The sequence below is a fragment of the Chaetodon auriga genome, chromosome 16 (assembly GCF_051107435.1).
Source record: "Chaetodon auriga isolate fChaAug3 chromosome 16, fChaAug3.hap1, whole genome shotgun sequence".
NCBI classification, from domain to species: Eukaryota; Metazoa; Chordata; class Actinopteri; order Chaetodontiformes; family Chaetodontidae; genus Chaetodon; species Chaetodon auriga.
This window is the reverse complement of record NC_135089.1, coordinates 19,759,200-19,780,773: the sequence shown is the minus strand read 5'-3', so window position 1 is coordinate 19,780,773 and position 21,574 is coordinate 19,759,200. Positions and strand designations below refer to the sequence as shown.

Here is a 21,574-nt window from a genome sequence, read left to right as displayed (position 1 = left end):
GTTGATTTATTCAAATCCAATGTAATAGCTGGTTGCAAGCTCAGATTTTATTTCTGACTAAATCTCATTGAATTAAAGAGCTATTTATCCCTTTCACACACATGCAAAGAAGCAGTCTAGTTTCAGGTTTGCTGGTTTGTGACCATTCTGTTAGCTCAGTCACTGTGGCTGCTGCACGAAAAAGTTGGTAAAAAGCCCAAAAACTGAGAGGTAGGGATAAACAAGGCTGTGTGTCTGTGCATATATGTGTAGCCACTCGCAGCTAAATTACCTAAACAAATATTCTGGCATTTCACTGTGACGCACGTGTCTCCCCTTCCACTACAACACACACACTATCCCTGTGTGCATGTGTATGTGAGAGACTGGTCTGTGTGTGTGTGTACAACAGTCCGTTTGGCACAAGAGCAGCATTCCACAGCAGCCAGCGTCTGACGTCAAACTGAAGACATTTATAGTCTGGTAAACACACACACACACACACACACACACACACACACACACACACACACACACACACTAACGTACAGTCTGACAAAGAGGCAACATTTCAGTCAGTCATATCAGTCTCTAACTGACTACAGCTCACTGCAGTTAAACACAGTTTTTCATGTACCAGGACGAAGGCAGTAAAAAGAGTGAAAGACAGACTGTGCATCCAGTTCGTCCAGTCGGTGAATCCTGCTAGAAATGAACACAGACTGGTGGTTATACCTTGGCGCTAGCATGACTTGGTATGCATCACACTAATGCAGCACAGACAACTTCATGTGGTTGGCCAAAATAATTTATGAAAAGATTACGAAGGAAGGTTCCATGTTTTCACTGGGCAGGTCCAGTTGGATTCCCAGTAGTGTTCTATAAGGCATCCCTCCTTAAACTGGTATCAGAACAATACTTTTTATAACACTGCAACAATTACTTCTGTTTCCAATTAATCTGCCAAATACTGTCTCGACTAATCAATCATTAGGTCTACAAAATGTCAAAAACTAATTAAAAATGTCTGTCACAATATCTTCAAGGCCAAGGTCATCAAATGGCTTGTCTTGTCTAAACCAACAGTCCAATTCCTAAAAATATTTACTTGATTATCACATAAAAAAAAAGAAAAGCAGCAAATCCAGCCAACTGAGAGGCAGGAACTGAAATGCCATTTTTGCTTGAAAAAAGAGAGTCTAAAGCCATGCTAGCAGCTCTGTTAGGCTGTACTTTGGTGCCGTCGGGCTTTGAGCTAAATGCTAACAAATGCATGGGGAGAAATATTGTCAAAAGTCCAAAAAAGTAAGCATGGACCAAACAGAAATGACCCAGAGCAGCTCAACTTTAAATGAAGCTGATGAAGACAAGGCTGGGACACATCATGTATGTATAGCAGGGCTGCAACTAACAATTATTTTCATCCTCGATGAATCTGCCGATCATGTGCTCAATTAAAAAAAAAAAAAAGTTGCCAATTCATTTCCAACGATTGATCAATTAATTGACTACTCTTTGCAGTTCTAATGCAATGTTACAGTTAATAGAGGATCTTTACTGACAGGAGTGAGTCTGACTGTGATCCAGCCTACATCCAGATAACGAAGCTGTTTGCTGTTCAACACACTCAGTTTCTAAAGTCTCTTTCCTGCTACACAGGAAGTGTTTCCAGTCAGCTTGGAACAAACAAGAAAAAGAGGTGAATAGTTTGCATGAACAGACTAAAGAAAGCAGTCCACCTACAAGCGCCTCGAATGTGACAGATGATCTCTGGAAGTTGTAGTGCAGAAACACGATGACCTAAGCAACGAAGACGGAGACTTAACAAACACAAAATTGGTCTAGCCGTTGACAGCGCTTGTTTTTGCAGCAGGTAATTCTTCGCTGTGACTCCGAGAGGCTGATTTGAACTCAAGTCTTTGCTCTTTCATCTGTGTCTTCTGATTACATTTACCATTGATAACCATTATCAGACACGGTCTGTCAATAAAAAAGATGCTAGAGATTATGCTGAAAAAGGTTCATAAAGACAGAGGTATGTAGTTTGAAATCCAGTCCAGTTTCTGTCACTCCTTTTTCACATTGCTGCTGCTGCTGCTGGGAGGTATTTCTGGAAACCAATATTCATCTTTTCTCTTCTCTCTCTCTCTCACTCTCCCTCTCTCTCTCTCTCTCTCCTTCATTCTGCATTGCTAAAAGGAAATAGGCACTATGACATCAGCCCTGCAAAACACTCTAAAAAAAGCCAGGAGAGAGAGATTGAGACAGAGGGGGAGAAAGAGAAGACAGAGCAAGAGAGAGAGAGTGAGGTAAAAATAGTATAATGGCTGTGTGTACTTTAGACAAATTAGAAGCTAAGAGAGAGAGAGAGGAGTCACATGTGTAGTGTTGCTATAGAGACTGAGGGTGGGTCAGAAGTATTATGGGCTGGCAGACTGTAGGTCATCTACAGCGGATGCTGTCTGCTGTGTTATGCCAAGCTTTATGTCTTTGACAACATCTGGTTCAATCATTTGCACAGTAAGTGTGCATGTCTTTAAAGCTGCACGAACCAATATTTTTAAATTAACAATGGGTCCAATGACTGTAAATGTGAAGGAGGTCACTCACAGTGATGGACCCGCAAAAACGTATCCCTAACTCCTCAGTTCCCCTCTGCTCAAAGGAGTGTTTTGCTATCTTGCAGCTCTTTGTTTTGGTTTACCCACAGCCTGCAGCTTTAACGTTTTGGTTCACTCGCAGCGCTCTCATCAGCCTCTTTTCCAGAAGCTGCAGGTATGCTGTTTTCAGCGAAAAGGCATGGACAAACCAATTAGAAGCTACCTGGCCAGCAACAAACACCAGGCAGACTAAATTAGTGACTAGCTAGTGAACGTGGCGGAGCATTTAACAGCTAGAGAGTTAGTGAAGCTCAAAACATATCTAAAAAGAGACTAAATATTGCACTTAAATTTGTAATTTGGACAGAAACATGACTCGAAATGACAGCTACAGTTTGTCAGTCACTAATTTTATTAGCAAAAACATACTGCAGGTGATAAAGGTTTTATTGATGGGAACTATAAACCATTTTGCTGGTTTGAATAGTTTCATTCACATATTTGTAGTCACCAACAATGCAGTTCTGTACTTTTTTCCAAGTTAAGTTAAGCAGCTGCATCAGCAGCATCAGTGTCATCGAAAATGCATAGGTTTTAAAGAACAGAGCAAACACAAGGACAAAGAGCCCCTTTAACACCAATATTCAAGTGTCTGTGAGCCTGTTAAGCCTGAACACAAACACACAAACACAAATATACACTGACTTGGATTCACCAGTGAGCCAACACTGTAATTTCAGTCGAAAGAAGATTAGAGTGAATGTGCGTCCTGCTTGTACCAATTAACAACCTGCTGGCATCAAGAGGTGGCATCAAGCCACACTCCAAACCCGGCTCACCTCACTTCAGCAGCTTCGCTGTTCAGCAGCCTTTATTGTACCAAAACCTCCACAGTTTGAACGTCCACAGCAGACATTATTAGATTTAATAGCCACATGTCTCACTAAGGGCATTGGATGTCTTTGCTCACACTGTAAATGTGTGTTTCAGCATTAGAGAAATGACTTAAATCTAAAAGCGAAGATAAAGGTCGTGTCCTAGGAGTTGGTTGAACACAAGGCTCAGGAGAGCACCAGAGTGTTCAAAAATGTTCTTCAGAGTCTCAAAAGGTTCTCAAAAAAGGTTAATCATACTCACTACACTGACAAAGAGCAGCATACAGCAGTGGATGGAAATCATGTGTGATTTACAGAACAGCACCTGGGCCTTTCTTGCCCTTTTTCTCCAGAAAAACTGAAGAGGAGGCATTGTGCTTCACGGATCAACTCTGCCTCCCTTAATATGTTTTTGTATTGCATCAACACCCTTGTCATTCCTGGGCATAATTCCAAATTGCTGATTTTTGTCTGTATGTCCACAGGCTTTTCTCAACCCCGGGCAAATATACCTATATGAATGGATAGAAGAGTGAGTCAGTCTTCCAGGAATCTAAGAGCCTCAATGAAGGGACATTCTGAGCCTTATTAATGTCAAAAACAAAATAGTTAAGTAAATAAATAATGTAAGACTATTGGACTTCATCTAACTTTTATTTGGGGGATAGTCATGCTCTCAGCTTTGGAAGTACAGTTCCCATAATCAACTGACTTTGAGGATGTAAACAGGAAGTATATTGTTTCAATGGATTCACTGAGTTAGCACTGGGGTACAACTGGAGTCCTGTTTATTTTAGCTAGTGTTTGTTTACATTTTGGTGACCTGGCACCAATAGAAGTGTGCTGAATTAGCTACTAGAAGTTCATGTTTGCAGTGTACCCATGAATGTATGAACAGACAACTATCAAAAAATTTAAAACATGATGATTCTCAAGCAAGTTGTGGGGTCATTTTTCAGCAGATTTCTGAAAGTTCATTTGCAATAGGTCACACTGAATCGAAAAATAATGCATCATGTTTGTCGTCAGATTTCACACAGTTACGACTCTGAAAGGTAGCACGAGTTTTGACGAACAAGGCAGCAGTCGGGCACTAAGACTTTTAAAGTCACTTCACAGCCTCTGTTGCTCAAACCGCTGAACGTGTCGTTGTTCCCATTGATTTTAGAACAGCAGCATGCACCTGTCGGCTTCCCCTCACACAGTATCTTTGCCTCAAGTCTCTCCCCCTGTGCTCCTCTGGGGAGGTGCAACTCACAGTTTGAAAACCTATGACCTAAACCAACTGTCTATCCTTATATCCTATTCCATCAACAAGCAACCACCCACCACCACACGCACACATCCTGTTTTTCCAAACATTGCAAATAACACTTTTTACATGTGGATCCAAACCTTTAGTCTGTTGGACCAGCAGAGCAGCCCCCCTCCCCACCTCCTTTCCCAGAGATGACTCACCGGCAGTGGGCATGGCAGTGCTGGAGCCCCTGCTGTCACTCAGGAGCTCCAGAGGCTGTTGGTGGCTGTCTGTGCTGGTAGAGGAAAAACAGGACTCAGTCTCATAGATGGTCTGCAACATGGCGCACAATCCTGATACGGTGGGATGCAACAGCATGCCAAGACAAGACACAGCGCTCTATTTTGTCACAAAAAACACGAGTCAGTTCCTCTTCCGAGACAGTGGCATGGCTCAGTTTAGGATGCAAGTTGCCGAGGGTGACGGGAAACAAAAATTAAAATATGGTTTCAGATATTTCGAAGCATGGATTATTCATTCTAGGAGGGAATGAAAAAACTTCCAAATGTTTTCTGTGTTTCTATTGTAAAATTGACTGAAAAATTACCATGAATTCCATCAAAAATTTCAGAGAAAACTCCTTTGTGCTTTTATTGTGTAATCCAGAAAAGGTAACCCGTTTAGGATGCAGTCTCAGTTTGATTTTTGCAGGTAGCCTCTGCCTTTCAGTTTTCCTCCAGCTTACGCCGTCTCTGGCTCTTCAATTTCTGCTGTGATCGCCAGTCACTGACACTTGGGACACAATCCTCTTTTCTAACGTTGTAGCCTCAGCTGCAGGTTCCAGAAATCCTCCCCTCTGCTTGGCTCGAGGATTGAATCAAAATCGAAGTGGGAAGACAAACAGCTTTTAAGAGTCAAATTCAGGAAATACAGGCTCTGTGTTGACCTGAAATGTGTCTCTCTGGTCTACATCACCTGGAGTCCTGGTCCATGCAGAACGCTTTTCTGGCTCCTGACACAGTGAAAGTGGTTTGTGTGTTGCAGATGGTAGAAAAAAAGTTGGTGTCCTCTGGTGCACTGAACCCTCTCTCAGTCTTCACCATCCAAATTGAACAAGTAAAAACCGAAAACAGGAAGGAATCAATGAAATCTCCTCGCTGTAAAACTGAGCATTTCCATAAGGTGAGAAGTGATGGAAGGGATCGGCTGGAGAGCGGTGCTGCTGCAGCCTCTTCACCACTTCCCGCTGCTAACAACACAACAAAAATACAGAGATGAGGAGAAGCTGAATTCCCCTGCTCGGGTGCATCAAAGGATCCTCATGCTGCTCTCCTCCTGGACGACGAGAGGGAGAGGAGAGGAGGAGGAGGAGGAGGAGGTGGAGGAGGAGGAAGAAGAGGAGAGGCGAGGACGTAAATAGCTTTGGGAGAGCGCTCCCCGAGGTTCCATGCTTCCAAAATTAGAACGAAGCGCTGAGAGAATGACAGAGAGAGGGAAATGGAAGGAAGGAGAGAGAGGTACAGAGCAGTATAATAAAAAAAACAGAGGAAATGCGAGGAGAGGAAAGGCTGGGCTGGAGAAGACCAGCGGCGAGTTAGAATCCTCCCACAAAAATGAGCAGCCAGAGCTCACACGCTGTCCTCTTATCCCCCGCTTGAAAACACACAAAAACGGGCAAGCTGCTGCAGAGCCGAGCTGGGTACAGTGACTTGAAACAGCTGCTGGTCAGACGGCTAATATTCACTGTCTGAGAGTCACTGGTGTGCGTGTGTGTGTGTGTGTGTATGCGGGAGTGTGTCTGTGACGCTCTTTGAGCTGCTGAATGAACGTTGAGAGAGGGAGAGAGGAGACAGAGGGAGGAGGGTGAGCAGGAGAGAGAGGCTGAAAGTAGATCACTGGGTGGAAAGGAAGTTTAGACGGATGAAGGGAAAGTCAACAACAGCTTCTTTCGTGTTAGCGTCACAACACACAAAAAGGAGAAAGAGAGGGAACAAGGACAGTCCTCCAACATCCATCCCTCCATTCGCCTTCATTCATTCCTGTTTTTGCTGCATGTTTCTGGTTAGATTGACTGACTTTTTTAAAGATTAAAGACCAGGAAGGAGAGAGAAGAGAGGAGAAGAGGAGCATTTACTAACACAGGAGATGGGGGGTTGATGGAGGGACTATAGCTGAAAATAGCCTGCCAGGGAGGAGGAGGAGCTCGAGATAAAAATAGACAGAGAGAGCAGTAAGCCTACAGCTCTGGGGTGGGGTAGAGGGGGCTGTGGGGGGAGGGTGTTGTCATGTTTCTGAACTGCACTGTCCAGAGATCACCTGTCAATCAGACAGCGTGGGTGGGACTGTGACCTCTTCCTCCGCTGATTTTATGTTGATGCAGTTTGAGTGGTGTAGGTGGAGATGGTGCCCTTTATAACCATGGTGGTTACGACTGCTCATGCCGCTGCCTTGTCCTGTCTGTGTGCTGCGTTCAATAAGATGAAGCTGTTCCACTTTTTATTCACTGTGCCAGCCTTGTGGCGCTAGGGATGGTAATGTCGGCCCTATCAGTCGGTCCTACACACTGGCTCGAACTGAAATGTCTCAGTGACTCCTGGACGGATTTGGTGATCCTTTGACTTGTCATCCAGCGCCACCAGCAGGTCAAAGTTTCCTCTTATCCACTGAATGTGTCAACATCTACCTGATTGATTAGCATCAAATTTTGTTGGTCCCCAGTGGATGAATCCTGAGCTTGGCGGTGATCCTTAATGTCCTTTTTTCAATAATACTCCTCACATAACTAATGGCATTCCCACCAGACTCAGCCATACTTTGTTCTAACTGCAAATATTAGCATGCTAACATGTTAAACTAATGAGCTAATGAATCGTAAACATGGTAAACATGATAAATCGGCCAATATTAGCATATTGTGGATATATTGGTATTTGTGTATATGTTGGCCAAGAAATTACAGTACAGAAATGCCACACTAGGTTTGAGGTACTCTGAAAACAGTGTCTCCATCAAGATGAATTTTACACTGTAATACGTCCTCGTTAATATGTATTTGGTCACAATTTAAAAGAAAAAAAGCAAACCAAAGAATCCGGATAAATATTTGTTTGTTTATGTTACGTATTTATATTTTATAAAAATATTGGTCAATATATTGTTATCACATTTCTTAAACTTTCAAATATCGTTATCAGTGTTACCTCAGAAATCGAATATTGGTCGGAATATGATTCCATATCAGCTTTCAGCAAGTGACAGTTTTATATACTAAGTTCTATGGACACATTTTGGTTGGTACCAGAAAGTACTGAGGTTTGCTACCAAGCCCCATATGTTATAATAAATTTAATGGAATATCAACACAGAAAGCCTTTATACAACCAAACAGTAATGTCTTTTGTTCACCAATCCAATGGATTCAGATGAAGGTATTTCAGCACGTAAAAAAAAACAACTGAAATCATGCAAAGTGAATTATTATCAGTGAGAAAAAAACTGGCTTAAAGGAATACTTTGTGAAATATGCTTATTTGCTTTCTTGCAGAGGACCAGCTCACAGCTCGCAGCTGTCTCTCTTGATACCACTCTGTACTGTATGTATGCAAATATGAAGCTACAGCCAGCAGCCAGTGAGCTTGCCATACAGACTGAAAAACAGGGGGGTACAGCTATCTTGGCTGTGTCCAAAGGTAATGAAATCCACCTGCTAGCACCTCTGAGGCTCACTAATTAACTCATTATAGACTGTGTTTAATTCATGTAAAAACCAACTGCTAATCTCTAGAAAACTGTGCCTGGCCAAGAGATTTTCAAACACTTAAGTGGTTTTCAAACAGCAGTGTTTTAGAGGTGTGTCACCTTGGGCAATGTCGTGGACATTCACGAAAATGTTGCTCTATAACCAAAAGCTGCACTGTTCACTTTTCTCACTTTGCTGTCAGTGTGGATATTATTAATTGAAACTGCTGGCTGCTATTTATAGTAGTTGTTTGTTCCATTCAGCAGCTCGGCCCTAAGTGAAGCTGTGCTTTAAGGAACAGGTTCCAGTGTTTTAAAGGAGTGCAACTGGATGTCACTGACTGCTGGAGTGCATGGATTACAAAAAACAAAGGGTCAGGATGAATCAGGCTTTATGCAACCAACGCTAATATATTAAAAAAAAAAAAAAAGTCTTGAATGGCCGCAGTACAATGCATGATGAACTGATACAATGTAATTTCAATGAGGTAGCTGATTTTGACTCCTCTGTATTCATCAGCTTCTCATCCCTGGCTGATCGCTGCTGCTGTGATGACGGTTTCCTTTCCAGGAATAATAATATTTCATTGAATCATTTTATCATCACCTTCTCCCACCTCCTCCTCATCACCTTCATCGCCCTCATCATCCTCACCTCCTGTGTAAACAGCTCTGTGTGTCCTGAAGCAGATTTAGGGCTGCCTCAATATGACTCATCAGAGAGACTAAATACATAGAAAGGGGAGACAATGTAAATACTGAAAACTAATGTGTAATGTCCTGTATTGTTTTACTGAAGCTGCTGCATTGTTTTTCTGTTATCCCGTACTGTGATTATTTATTGAAGACTTGTTCTGTTACCTTACATCCTCATTTCAAATCACTGTGGCAGCAAGAGAGTCAGAGTGAGACGCGACTGACCAGGCAACATGTCTGACATCTCAATGGTCTCACATACTAAACACATCTGTTAAAGGTGTGTGTGTGTGTGTGTGTGTGTGTGTGTGTGTGTGTGTGTGTGTGTGCCTACTGCAGTAGCTCAGTGGATGACTCATCTCTGCGTTTCTATTTGAGGCGCATCAACCCCTGGAGTCATACTGCTGTCTGTGTGTGTGTGTGTGTATGTGTGTGTGTGTGTGTGTGTGTGTGTGTGTGTGTATATGTGTGTGTCTGTTATGTACTATATCTGTATCCATGACAACCAAATTACAGTCAGTCAGTAAACTAGTCACTCAGTCTGAGGCAAAGGTGTCAAAAAAAACCTCAGGTGTCTTGACTGTGTGCTACCCAATTAATCCAATTAATTTGCCATCCATTGATTGTCAACACACACACAAGAATACAGTAAATAACATTAACATTATTTGTTGGGAAATAATACGGAACAATGCTGTCACAGAAGCTCTCACACAAGTTTATCCATTTGGAATATATCCAGCAACACTATGACAGATTTCAATCACACAGCAGTCACAGCAACCCTCAGCGGGGGCACACCTCCATGTTTTATCACTACTTTTTCTGGCCTCCTGCTCTATGTGACAACCTCCTAAATAATTTCATGATCTCCCTGTGTGGCACTTTGCTGTTTTACTATAATTTGTCCTAACTAAGGGTTAAAACCACAACGATAAAACATTTTTGATGTGTGCCATAACATCGCGCAAATCTAAGCTATTACAAACCCACCCATGTTTCATTATTTACTACTTGTCTTTTTTATATGAATTTCTTGTTTTTCTTCACTATTCTGTTTTTTAGCCATGCTAGCAAAGTGGCTCTAAGGATGGAAATGTCGGTCAACCACTTCGGTCCAAACTGCAATATCTCAACAACTATTGGATGGATTGGCATGCCATTTTGTATCGACACGCACAGTCCTCAGATGATGAATGCTAAGGTGATCTCCTTTGACTTTTCCTCTTGCACCATCATCAGGTTACATTTGTGACATTTGTGGTATTGGGAAACAGTGGCGGAGTGACCCCTAAATTCCACCAGGCATGGCTGCGCTACGTTCTGCCTGCGATGTGGCCGCCAACACTGATTGCAGCCATTCTAGACAATGCTTGCAATTCCATCAGGCGTCCCAGAGGCAGTTCTACGCCGTGCTCCGTCGAGAATACTAGTCTATTTTTGATGGACAGTGCCTCAAGCTGCCCAGAGCAGATCAAGCCAGGCAGGAAGTTGACACACGAACAGCGTAGAGAATTGGGTAAATTTTCAATACCCTGTGCAGACTCCCAATCGTATGTCAAAAACAAACACAATTAAAACAGACACATAAAAAAACCATTTCGCTGCATAGACTACTTACCCACGACAGAAGGACAAATATCAAGAAAAAAAATGACCAAATCAGCAAAATCTGGACAAGAGAACACTTCTGAAATGTTCCAAGTGGGGCTGCGTGGCAGACACAACAAACCGCACTGCAGCCAGAACACAATGCAGCCATGCCCAGAATATTTTGCCTGTGCTAAAGAGCAGCTAGCTAAAAACGTTCTCCACCTCAGGTCCACATTGTCCATTCCCATGGTGCGAGGACAGGATGCGCCAGTGGACAATGTGTTTAATGGACACACTGATCAGCAGATACAGGTTAGTTGCACTGGCTAGCTAAAAAGCAGTACAAAGTCCACTCAGTTATCTGTGCAATATAACTCCTTTGCTATTTAAATTTGATACCGAAAGACAAGGCATTTTTTGACACTTGATAGTATCAAACCAATTCATTCGGTGCCATCAAAATTCAGTACCCATTCCTTACCCTGGTTACCATTAACCCTGAGGCAGCAATGTGTGTATGCACAGCGTGACAAAGCATGGCTGAATACTGCTTTTGATTTTACTGCTATAATAGAACTAAGGATTGATTTTCTATTCTATACGTAGCAGCAAATGAGTGAACAAGGGAGTCACAGTCAACGCTACCATGCTGATGTTTGGCAGGTATAACGTTTAGCATGTTTGACACTTTTTTTTTTTTAGTGTGTTACCATGCTGACTTTAGCTAATTAGCAATGAACACACAGTACAACTGAGCCTGATGGGAATGTCATTCGTTTTGCACATATTTGGTCATAAATCATCGTACAAATTTTGACCTGATGATGGCAAGGTGAAGTCAGAGGATCACCAAAGTTATTACAATTCATCCTGAGGGGGGATATGAACAGCCATACCCAATATCATGGCAACCAATACAACTGTTGCCATTTCAGTCTGGACCAACGTGGTGGCTGACGGAGTGACTTGTAAATCTCTAAAGCCATATGTGCTAATACCGCTGAAAAAAAGCCACATTTGTGACTACACTGCTTGTATGATATGTTCATTATTCTGATAAAAAGGAAAGCCTCCCTGATCATGAAAATGTTTACAAATACTATACTACAAACATACATTATACTGTACAGGCTTCAGAGCACTTCAAATGAAACAGTTTGGTGAGTGACACTCAGCCATATCATTACTGTCATAAACAGACACACAGGTACTGGTTTATCACTGAAGGGCAGCAGAGCAAAGCAACATACAGTGTGATGATATGACCAGTTCTCTTATTGACCTCAGTTGCATCAGCTGGAAATAGCTGCTAGGAAGCTTCAAATACTTCAGTCCTCCTCAGACTGTTTACCCCCAGTCGGTAGACTGAGCTGCTCAACAGCTCAATAAAATTCCCTTACTATAATTGACTGCGCTGACAAGTGTAACAACAGACCACACAACTGACGTAATCCGACCCCAAGAAAAACGGATAAAGCTTGCATTGCTCATATGGATTCAACCAGGAGGGCAAATCTTTGACACAGTAAATATAGAAATCATGCACAAGGATGGTAACCTGTATTGGTATCGGGTGTAGGTACACCCCCCAATTAAAAGAGATTACTCTTGTGCTTATAAGAAAGCAATATCTCTGGATAAAACAAAACAGAAAAACATTTGACAGCCCAGGGAGTCAGACTAACTATGTCCTATCACAAGCCAGTTCCCAATGACTTGGCTACCACCTACAACACTAACGTCAGCACCAGCCAACCAGTCAGACACCATTTCATTTGTTAAACCAGCATATGCACCTGTCTCACTCCAGTTCCACCAGTATTCACCACAGCAGCTCTTTGAGATGGAAGACTTACCTGAAACATGTGATGAATTCATGAAGGTTGAACCTGGACTTCCCTCCCCAATCCTTCCACTGTGTGCGTGCATTAAAGTGGGTCTTCGGAGTCGGCCATGTGTCGGAGGGCAGATGATGGACAGACAGATGAATCAGACTTTCTCCTCAATGTCAGCTTTTCTGCAGAAGAGAATATAACATCTTCAGCACTTGCTATTCATCTGTTTGCTTTTTTTTCTGCCTTTCTTCACACAGTAAAGTTAACTGTTCGCTAAACCCCACCCCTGAACATCAATTATCCAGTCGTGGTTTAGCAACTGGAACCAGGCACAGCAAGTTTGTCAAGCTTCAGATTTGCTCCCATGTTGAAATGCTAAAGGTCCATATACAAAGAGTTTGGAAGGTGGAGTACACTTCCTTTAGGCTTTCTAAAACCAAAACCACACAACCAAAAGTGTAAGAAATGGATCAGTGTGTTTACCTGTTTCGCCATAAACCACAAGCATTAATGTTAGCAGCTACCTAGTTTACTAGCTACAGTGGTGACCTAACCCAGCCATACTTCCAAGAAACATTTCATTTTTTGTCCAGGTTACAGTCTAAAAAAGCCACACTCATGATAGCACTTCCAAACTGTAGTATTTTCCTACTGAGTGGAAGTTAGCCAAAGATGATACGTCAGAGTTGAGGCTAATGCTCGAAGCTCTGTCCTGCTCTTTAATAGATTTGGGGAAGTTGAAACATGCTGTCTGAAATATAAACAACTAGCATAAATCAATTGTCCAAGCATGTCTGCAAACAAAATCAAAGCTCTATCACTTATATTACTATAAGCGCTACATTGCGGTGTAAAAACAAGGCGTTTCTTTATTTCTGCATCTACGTGAATCATGAATCAGACAGACTTCAGCCTCAGTTTTTTAGTACGATATCATGTGTATATTTCAAAATCTTAAACAGGGTTTTCCTTTTAAAATGAGCTGGAAACAGTAAAAGTCAGCCAAAGACAGTGTTTTCAACAAACGGCAGCACTAACCTTGGCTTTATTAGCTAGCTAGGTTGGCATTTCAACCACAAACTCAACATTAACCAGGTCGAGGTGAGAAGCTGGCTTTTCTCTGAATCTGCCACCACTATAAACTGCATATGTAAAAGCTTTGCTCTTCTTTGATTTTACTACAAAGGGGCATATTAGGGAAAGGTTTCTAAAGATAGTGTGCAGTACTGTTATGGAGTAACACTGCATTTCCACTGAAATGTATTTCCTGGTGGCTTCTCCTCAGTGCGTACTGTTGTTTTGCCATTGCTCAAGGAAATGGCAGAGGAAGAAATGTGCTTAATGAACATCCAGAATTCTATGGGTGAGTCAGATAACTTCCTGTAGTCAGTAAAGACTTCTGGTCAAAGATGTAAGATAATATCCAAACTTTCTCTTCAGTCTGTCCAACTTGTACTTTACAGTTTGTTTTGCTTCTTGAATAAATCTTGCAATCTTGCAAGCCCACATTGTTCAGACCTTCAAGTTAATCACACATTTGCTTCTTTACTGTCTCCAGATGAAGACATTTTGACGTGTCACAGCTGAAACGCACAGGTGGAACTAATTACATTAATGAAGACACTGTCTCAGCAATTAGTGCAATGAAATACAGCAGTTGGTGTTGTTATTAGTTCCACCTGTGTTTGACAGGTCAAAATGTCTGCTGTGAAAAATGTCTATTTAACTTCAGATTCACATTTTTAATCCTGGTCATCACTGATCTTGAGGCATTTGTGTGTGTCATTTTTCACTGTGCCACAGAAACTGACCATAGACATGAAGCACATGTTCTGGATCATGTTACGTCAATAAAATTGGCCTCAGTATTTTTATGAATTTCATCAATTTCAGAGTTCAGAGTGATGTTTGTGAACATCTTGTTTTGTCTGACGAACAATCCAAAACCCAAAGATAAACAGTTTCAAATGACAGAAAAGAAAGAAATAGAGTAGTTATATATGTCATAATATTGTATTATCATTGTATAGTGTGTATACTACCTCTACCATATATTATATGTAACACTATAGACTTGAATATATCTTCACACATTGTATTTATTAGTCTTATCTAAACTCATACTTGCACTACATTATGTATACACATATCATGATGAATTTGCAGTGCTTGATTTTTTATCTTTTTGGCACACTTCAATAGTTTAAGATATTATTACTGCATAGCTTATGAATGTAGTTCTTTACATGTACATTTCCTCTCTGGGGATCAGTAAAAACTAATGTATTTGTATCTAATGTTTTGTCTGTTGTTTTGTTCAGTTTTATATCCTGTTCCTTAAGAAATTGCATTCAATTTCACTTTTTTCTCCTTAATACGTGTGTTGTGTCCTGAACAGGAGTTACATCATATTAAGAAAAGAAGCTGCAGCCTGTTGCTTATTGTGGCTCCCTGGTCCTCTGACGCCACCTACTGGTCTTACATAGTATACTGTATAAGTATGAGGGAGGGAGCGAGAGGGAGAGAAAGAGACAGAGAGAGAGAGAGAGAGAGAGACAGACAGAGAGAGAGGAACAGGACACACAGAAAAACATCATGGATTCCAACATCCTGAATAATTGTCTTGAATGAATGTGTGTGTGTGTGTGTGTGTGTGTGTGTGTGTGTGTGTGTGCGCCTGTGTCTCACAGGTGAAGCTCATGCTACTTAGCCGTAATGTGATTTAAAAGAACACGTTTAGCTCGGATTCCCCTCAACCCACCCTGTGTTTCCACACAAACACACTCATTTGTTCTTCACACCACACGCATACAGGCACACACAGACTCACAGCAGCAACAGCAGGTCTGTCTGAGGTCTGCTGGCTCTGAGCCCAAACACAGATTCCAGTCATTTAATGCTCTTACTGAAGGAGGGGGGCATCTCACTGTGGGTGGATTCATCATCATCATCATTATTATTATCAACATCCTCTCCATGTCACCTCGACCCAATGTTTACTGGCTTCAAACTGCAGCTGAACTAATCTTGACTGGTTTACATGTGAGGTTTAATGATTCACTTGTTTGGATAACTGGTAAACACGTACTGTGCACTGAACTGAATAACAGGGAAATTCAGGTGTTTGTGTTTTACATGTAAAATAAACTCATCTAGTACAGTACACTGTCTACTGTGCATGCAGGCTACAGTAAAAAAGTTTGCTTGTGATTGTGACTGATTTCCACAGGTTACAGAGCACACCAGTATAATCTAATGCAATCCAATACAACAGCCCTGCAATAAAAATTCAAATAAAGCATGAAATGCAGTTTGTTTTAGCATTGTAATTCAACACTTTAGTACATTATCCCTAAAAGGTTCAGATGACCAGTATATTAACACCATAAAAAAACATTTGGGAATGATTACACTGTACATCACTAGTTCTGTTAAATACATGTTTTAGGACATAAAAAAATACTTTGCTTTGAAACACTATGATATGCAATCAAGTTTAGTTACCTTGCAAAAAAGTGTTAAAATTGCTTCTACTCCACCCACTCAGTGAAAAATCCATAATGAATATGATTCATAGACTGTTTTTTCATTTTACAGTTTAACTGCTGGACAAGAAATCTCCCACATCACTGCAAAGGGTTACATTCTCAGTGTAAGTGTACTGGAAGTTATCATTATGGACATCAAATCCAGTATCAAATCAAATATTGATCAAATATCAATCAAATATTTTATTATTATATTATACCTGATCTTATTAGGTTTTACATTTCAACATATATAGCATCAGAGTTTAATAATTCTGGATATTTTGCAGACCAGGAAGTGCATCCATGATGGAACTGGCTCTTGTGCGGTTTCCGGACTAGTTAAGACACATCATGCTCATACGTATGCGTGTTAAATTAAGATTCAATATGAGCACAAAGAAGCCATCCACTTCAGCAGATGAATGTGAAAACAAACTGCACATACATCAGTCTGCACAGTGAAGATCAAACATCCAACAATAAGCAAAATTCATTTTTAATGCCGAAATTGCCTCATATCATACTATGTATAAACATTTGCAGCCTACAGTATATGAAGAAGCTGGCTTAACACTGCGTCTTCCCACACTGGTGCAGCTGCATTTCCGCTGGCAAAGGTTCACTATAGCTGAAGTGACAACATCTCTAAAATGAGTGTTAGTAGCAACAACAACAACAACAAAACAAAGACAACAACAAAGGTTCTTACCAGGAACATTGCACAAGTCCCTGCGGTGGTGTTGGCAATGTCCTGAAGCCTGAACAGGAGGGCTGGCAATCAGTCTGGAGGAAACAACACAGTGTGTAGCATAATTTTCATTAACCTGATGATTATACTTTTGGACTGTCAATTTCAGGAAATAGTCAATTTCCTAAAGCCCAAGATGAAGTCTTCAAATGGCTCGTCTAACCAACAGTCCAAACTAGGGATCTTCATGATTTATCATTGATCGATTAACTGCCCTTAACAATTTAACTGATTAAAAATGCATTAACTGACAATGTATGTTTTGTGTGTCATTTCTTCAGAGCTTACATACAGTAACTTTTACAGGACAAGGGGAGGTGCTCCTCCTTTGCTGTTCAGAAAAAACTACAGGCACAACACAGGAAGTGGTCGGTGGGAAATGGAGAGGCAAGATGAAAAGGGCAAAACGTAGTCCTGTGGGGAAGCATTACGCTGTTAAAGAGAACAATGCTCAATGTAAATATTGCAACACCGTTTTCGAATACAACTCCAGTATGTCATTGTTGTACCATCTGAAAAGTCAGCACCCGACGATGTCAGTACAAGTCAAAAGTGGAACACCGTCCTCCCAACAAACTATCACGTTTGTATTAGCTAGAGGAGGCTATAGCAAGCGGCAACTGCCAGGGCTAAAAAAAAAAAATGAAGACTGCAGTTCCTCAAATGGCCACTTGAGTGAGGCTCCAAAAGTGAGTCAATCCCCACTTTTATAGCAGAAATAGACACGTTTACAGCCCGGGACAGACCAGTTGGTCTCTATAGCTAATTTCCCCATTCACAACAACAGTAGTGGGGGTCAATTTTTTATAAAACTCATTTATTTAATTAAGGCTTAAAGTTTTGCAGAATTATGGGTGACAACCTTGTTTCATTTTGCCCACCTCTGTTCCATCCATGCTCCACGTCTTAGCCCATTTTTGGATTAGCCGGGAGTTTATGTGAGTCAGGCATGCCAAGATGGCAACAGCCAGAGCCACTGTCACTGAGCTTCACAAAGGCTCTTCATAAACCATTGGCTAACATCACGGAGACTACGTCTATGTTTTATACGGTCTATGGGCTGCAGTGATGTGCAGAGATAATAACTAGGCTATGCTTTATGGTGGAAAAGGACACGATGGTGGATGGTAATGAAGTTCCTGAGCCACTGAACTACATCGAGCCAGGCTATCGCATCCTCTCAAGAGGTACAATTACTAGCCATGTGGAGAGTCGGTACAATGATAAGAATGACGGGTTTAAGGTGGAGTTGCGTTCAGCCAACAAGCTGGCCTCAACGACTAACTGACAGTTACATGCCACTACATCAGAAGAAAAGTCAGCTGAAAAATTGAACCAGGCTGTGCAGACATGGGGGCTATCTAGTCAAGTGACAACCTGCATACATGACAATGCAAAAAATATTGTGGCAGCAAACAACTGCACTTGTGCTAACAGTCATTCTGTTCCACGCTTTTTGCAACAATGGACTGGCCAGCTATGTGCACTGGGTCATTGCTGCAGCTGGGAAACTGGTGAGACACTTCAATCATGGCATCATAGCAATGGAGAGCAAGCAGCAACAAATGACACTACTAGCTCACCGGCTCATACACTTCTGCAAAACAAGATGGAACGCTCTTTACAAGATACTGGAAAGAGCTAGAGCAGCGCTTGGGAGGATGTAGCGCCAGTCTTGGAAGGACTCAAGTGTGCCACTCCCATTGTGTCTGCTGAAAAAGACGTCTTAATCTCCAACACGTATGGAATGAGGGTGCAGTAACTACATTGCTTATTTTGTCCTAGTTAACCTGGATTATTATTTTATTACGTGTTAATTTGCGCTCTATCTAATTTGACTGAAACCATTTATTGGCTTAATCAGAACTGCTATTGTAAATGCTCATGCAAATGTAACTTAAGGTAACTCATAAATAGCTGTGAATTTTGTGCACAAGTTCTTTCCACAGACATGGCGTCATCAATGTTAGACCCTTGCCACAAACACCTTGGATTTCTTAGTTCAGAAAGGAGACTACATGCCAATTCTAATCTGCTAGCACTGGCACCAGCAGAGCCATTTGGTGATGTGGCTGCTGCAACTGATGAACTGAGGCACATTATGGCCAGCAGAGATGAAGACAGAGGAACACGGCCTCTGATGAATAGGGAGCCAGGACTCGGATGGGGGACAGCCTTGCTACAGTCATGGTACTACTCTTTGGAGACCAGTACTTTTCAAATGCATCCAAAAGTGCTGAAACTGAAATAAAACTTCCTCTGCAACAAACCCGCTCCTCTGAATGTAAACCTCATTAACTGGTCGAAAGCAAACATAAAACGACTGGTCCGTTGAATAAGGACAGGCAGAGAGCAGCTGTTTCAGGCGAGAGCCTTATTGCTTTATTATTGTGCTCATTTAAATTCTTATGCCATGTTCATGAACATAACTATTGTGTCACTTGAACTGTTTAAATAAAACCTAAACTGAGAAAACAAGGCGTGTTTTGTATCTTATTGCTAATGATTAATCAACAATTGATTGTTAACCTATTGAGCTATCTGCAGATGAATTTTCTCCCAATCCACTAATCAATTAATTGACTAATGGTCTCAGCTCTATATGCCATGGCCTGCTTCTACTGAAAATGTTATCTCAATATCAGTAGCTCTAATTAAGTCAAATATTTTTTGTTCTGCTCTTCATTAGGTCTGTTGACTATAAGCTTTTGTTCTGACGATGTCCATTTTTAACAGGCAACAGGTGCATTTAGTTTAAGGACAGTAAGGAACATGCGTTTTAATGCAATACGCCATGATCGGAATGTGATGGGTCTGCCAAACCACATCTGGAGGTCTGGCTCACATTGTGTTTAGGTCTTAGGTGGGAATAAATGTCATCCATACAATAAGCTGGCATTTGTAATCTACAGGAAATGCAGATATTTGTTTTTAGCTAATTTAAAATATATCTTGTTCAAATTTAGAGCACAAGCAAGCACAAGACTGCAAGTCACACCTGTAATTACTGATTATACAGATATTCTGTAGCATGAAAGCGCCAAAGGACATGTTACAGAACTGAATAAAAAATTAAAGCAATATTGGTGTGGGTGAATGATATAAAATGAGAAATGACGGTGTGTGTGTGAGACACATTGTACTCATCTGTGCAGCTGATCTGCTGTTAGCAAGGCATGTAATTTATCTAGTAAGAGAGAAGTCTACACTGCCACACACCCAGACAAACTGACACAATGTTTTTTATACAAATAAAAGGAATAACTTAATGTATTACATTTACAATTGGGAAAAGATAATTAAAAATCTTTCATAGAGTTTCAGAAAGTTTACAGAGGGAGTCTGATTTGTGCCACCTCAAATTACTCAGACACAGGTTCTGGCCTGAAGAATTGAAATCTGATCTGAATGAGGATAACGGGAACGCATTAAAAATACCAGCTCTAAACACAAAGATTAGATCCAGATCCAGATCCCATTTTAATACAAAGTGTAAATGGATTGTGGTTTACAATTGAAACAATTAATTGCTGACTGATGGATAAGTCGCACAGCACAAAAGAAATTGGTTATTTTTTTTCTATTTAAATGCCAGTCATTGGTTCAACCATCTGACTGCAGGGATATCCTGCTTTTCTGTGTTTTATATCACGGTCAACTGATTATCTTGTGGTAATCTTTGGGGAAATTGAGACAAGCATTTTAAAATATTTCCGGACACTACAAGGACAATTAATTGATAAAATGTGAAAAGAATGTCAGCTTTACATACTGTAAGTAATCATAAGTTGCTGTTGCAGTTAATTGTTAATGCACGATGAAAACTCACAAAAGCAAAAACTGAATTCGAGTTAAGATCTGTTATTAGTAAATCTGCACCCAAATGGTCTTGACAATTTCTGGCCAACGCTGCCTTTACAGTAAGTGGCGTCTCTCCAACTCCGCCAACTCTGGAAAGAAGTCACAGGAAGTCTGTGTCACAGCAGCAACTGGGCTGGGTGCTGTGGTAACAGTGTCAGGGCCGAGATAATGGGATGAAATGCTGTGGGTGAGTGCACGTTCGTGTGTGTCTGTGTGTGTGTGTGTGTGTGTGTGGACTTAGGTTATGGAGCTAACTAGCTGTGACAGACTAACCTGCTGGCCAACTGCTCCATTAGCCTAATGACATGCAGACCAACACACAGACCACACACACAAAGAAAGAAAGAAAGAAAGACAGGAAGACAGAAAGAAAGACCAAAAGAAAGACAGCAAGAAAGAAAGGAGTCAGTTTGAAAATAGAACAAGCTACCACTTGAGTCATGTGTCTCAATGCTGCCAAAGCATCAAGAAATTTCAATTTTTCTCTCTCTCTCTTTCTCTCACTCTGCCTCCCTCTCTCTGCTGCCTCCTCCTCCTCCTCCTCTTCACACCAACATTTCCTAAAATACCTGGCCCCTCCTATTCTGGAGAGGAGCAGGAAGTGCTGCCTGGCAACCAGGGAGCTGGCTGCCGTGGTAACGGTTCACCTGAGCACCTCTTCCCTAAACAAACAGCAAGTGTGAGCGAGTGAGAGAACAGGATGTAGAGTCCGACTGTCTGTCTTTGAACAGTATCTGTTTGTAGTCTATATTTCTTCCTCGTTCCCACTGCTTTTTCCGTCTCTCTCTCTCTCTCTCTCTCTCTCTCTCTCTCTCTCTCTCACACACTCACACACACACACACACACACACACACACACACACACACACACACACACACACA

The 21,574-nt window shown here is 41.4% G+C and overlaps 1 protein-coding gene across 8 annotated transcripts in view; it reads right to left on the bottom strand.

Annotated features, from left to right (window-relative positions):
• Positions 1 to 21,574, bottom strand: part of hdac5 (histone deacetylase 5) — a 58,069-nt gene that overhangs the window by 31,310 nt on the left and 5,185 nt on the right. For 5 of the 8 annotated variants that reach the window (XR_013078286.1, XM_076751657.1, XM_076751658.1 and 2 more), the window contains exon 1: positions 4,913 to 6,583. Coding sequence is in view for 7 of the 8 variants with exons in the window: in XM_076751657.1 (XP_076607772.1) it covers positions 4,913 to 5,069 (157 nt within the window). In the remaining variant the exon portion in view is untranslated. Of the gene's footprint in view, positions 1 to 4,912; positions 6,584 to 12,574; positions 12,736 to 16,792; positions 16,867 to 21,574 lie in introns of those variants that run through there. The other 3 variants (XM_076751663.1, XM_076751664.1, XM_076751662.1) reach the window with 3 other exon arrangements.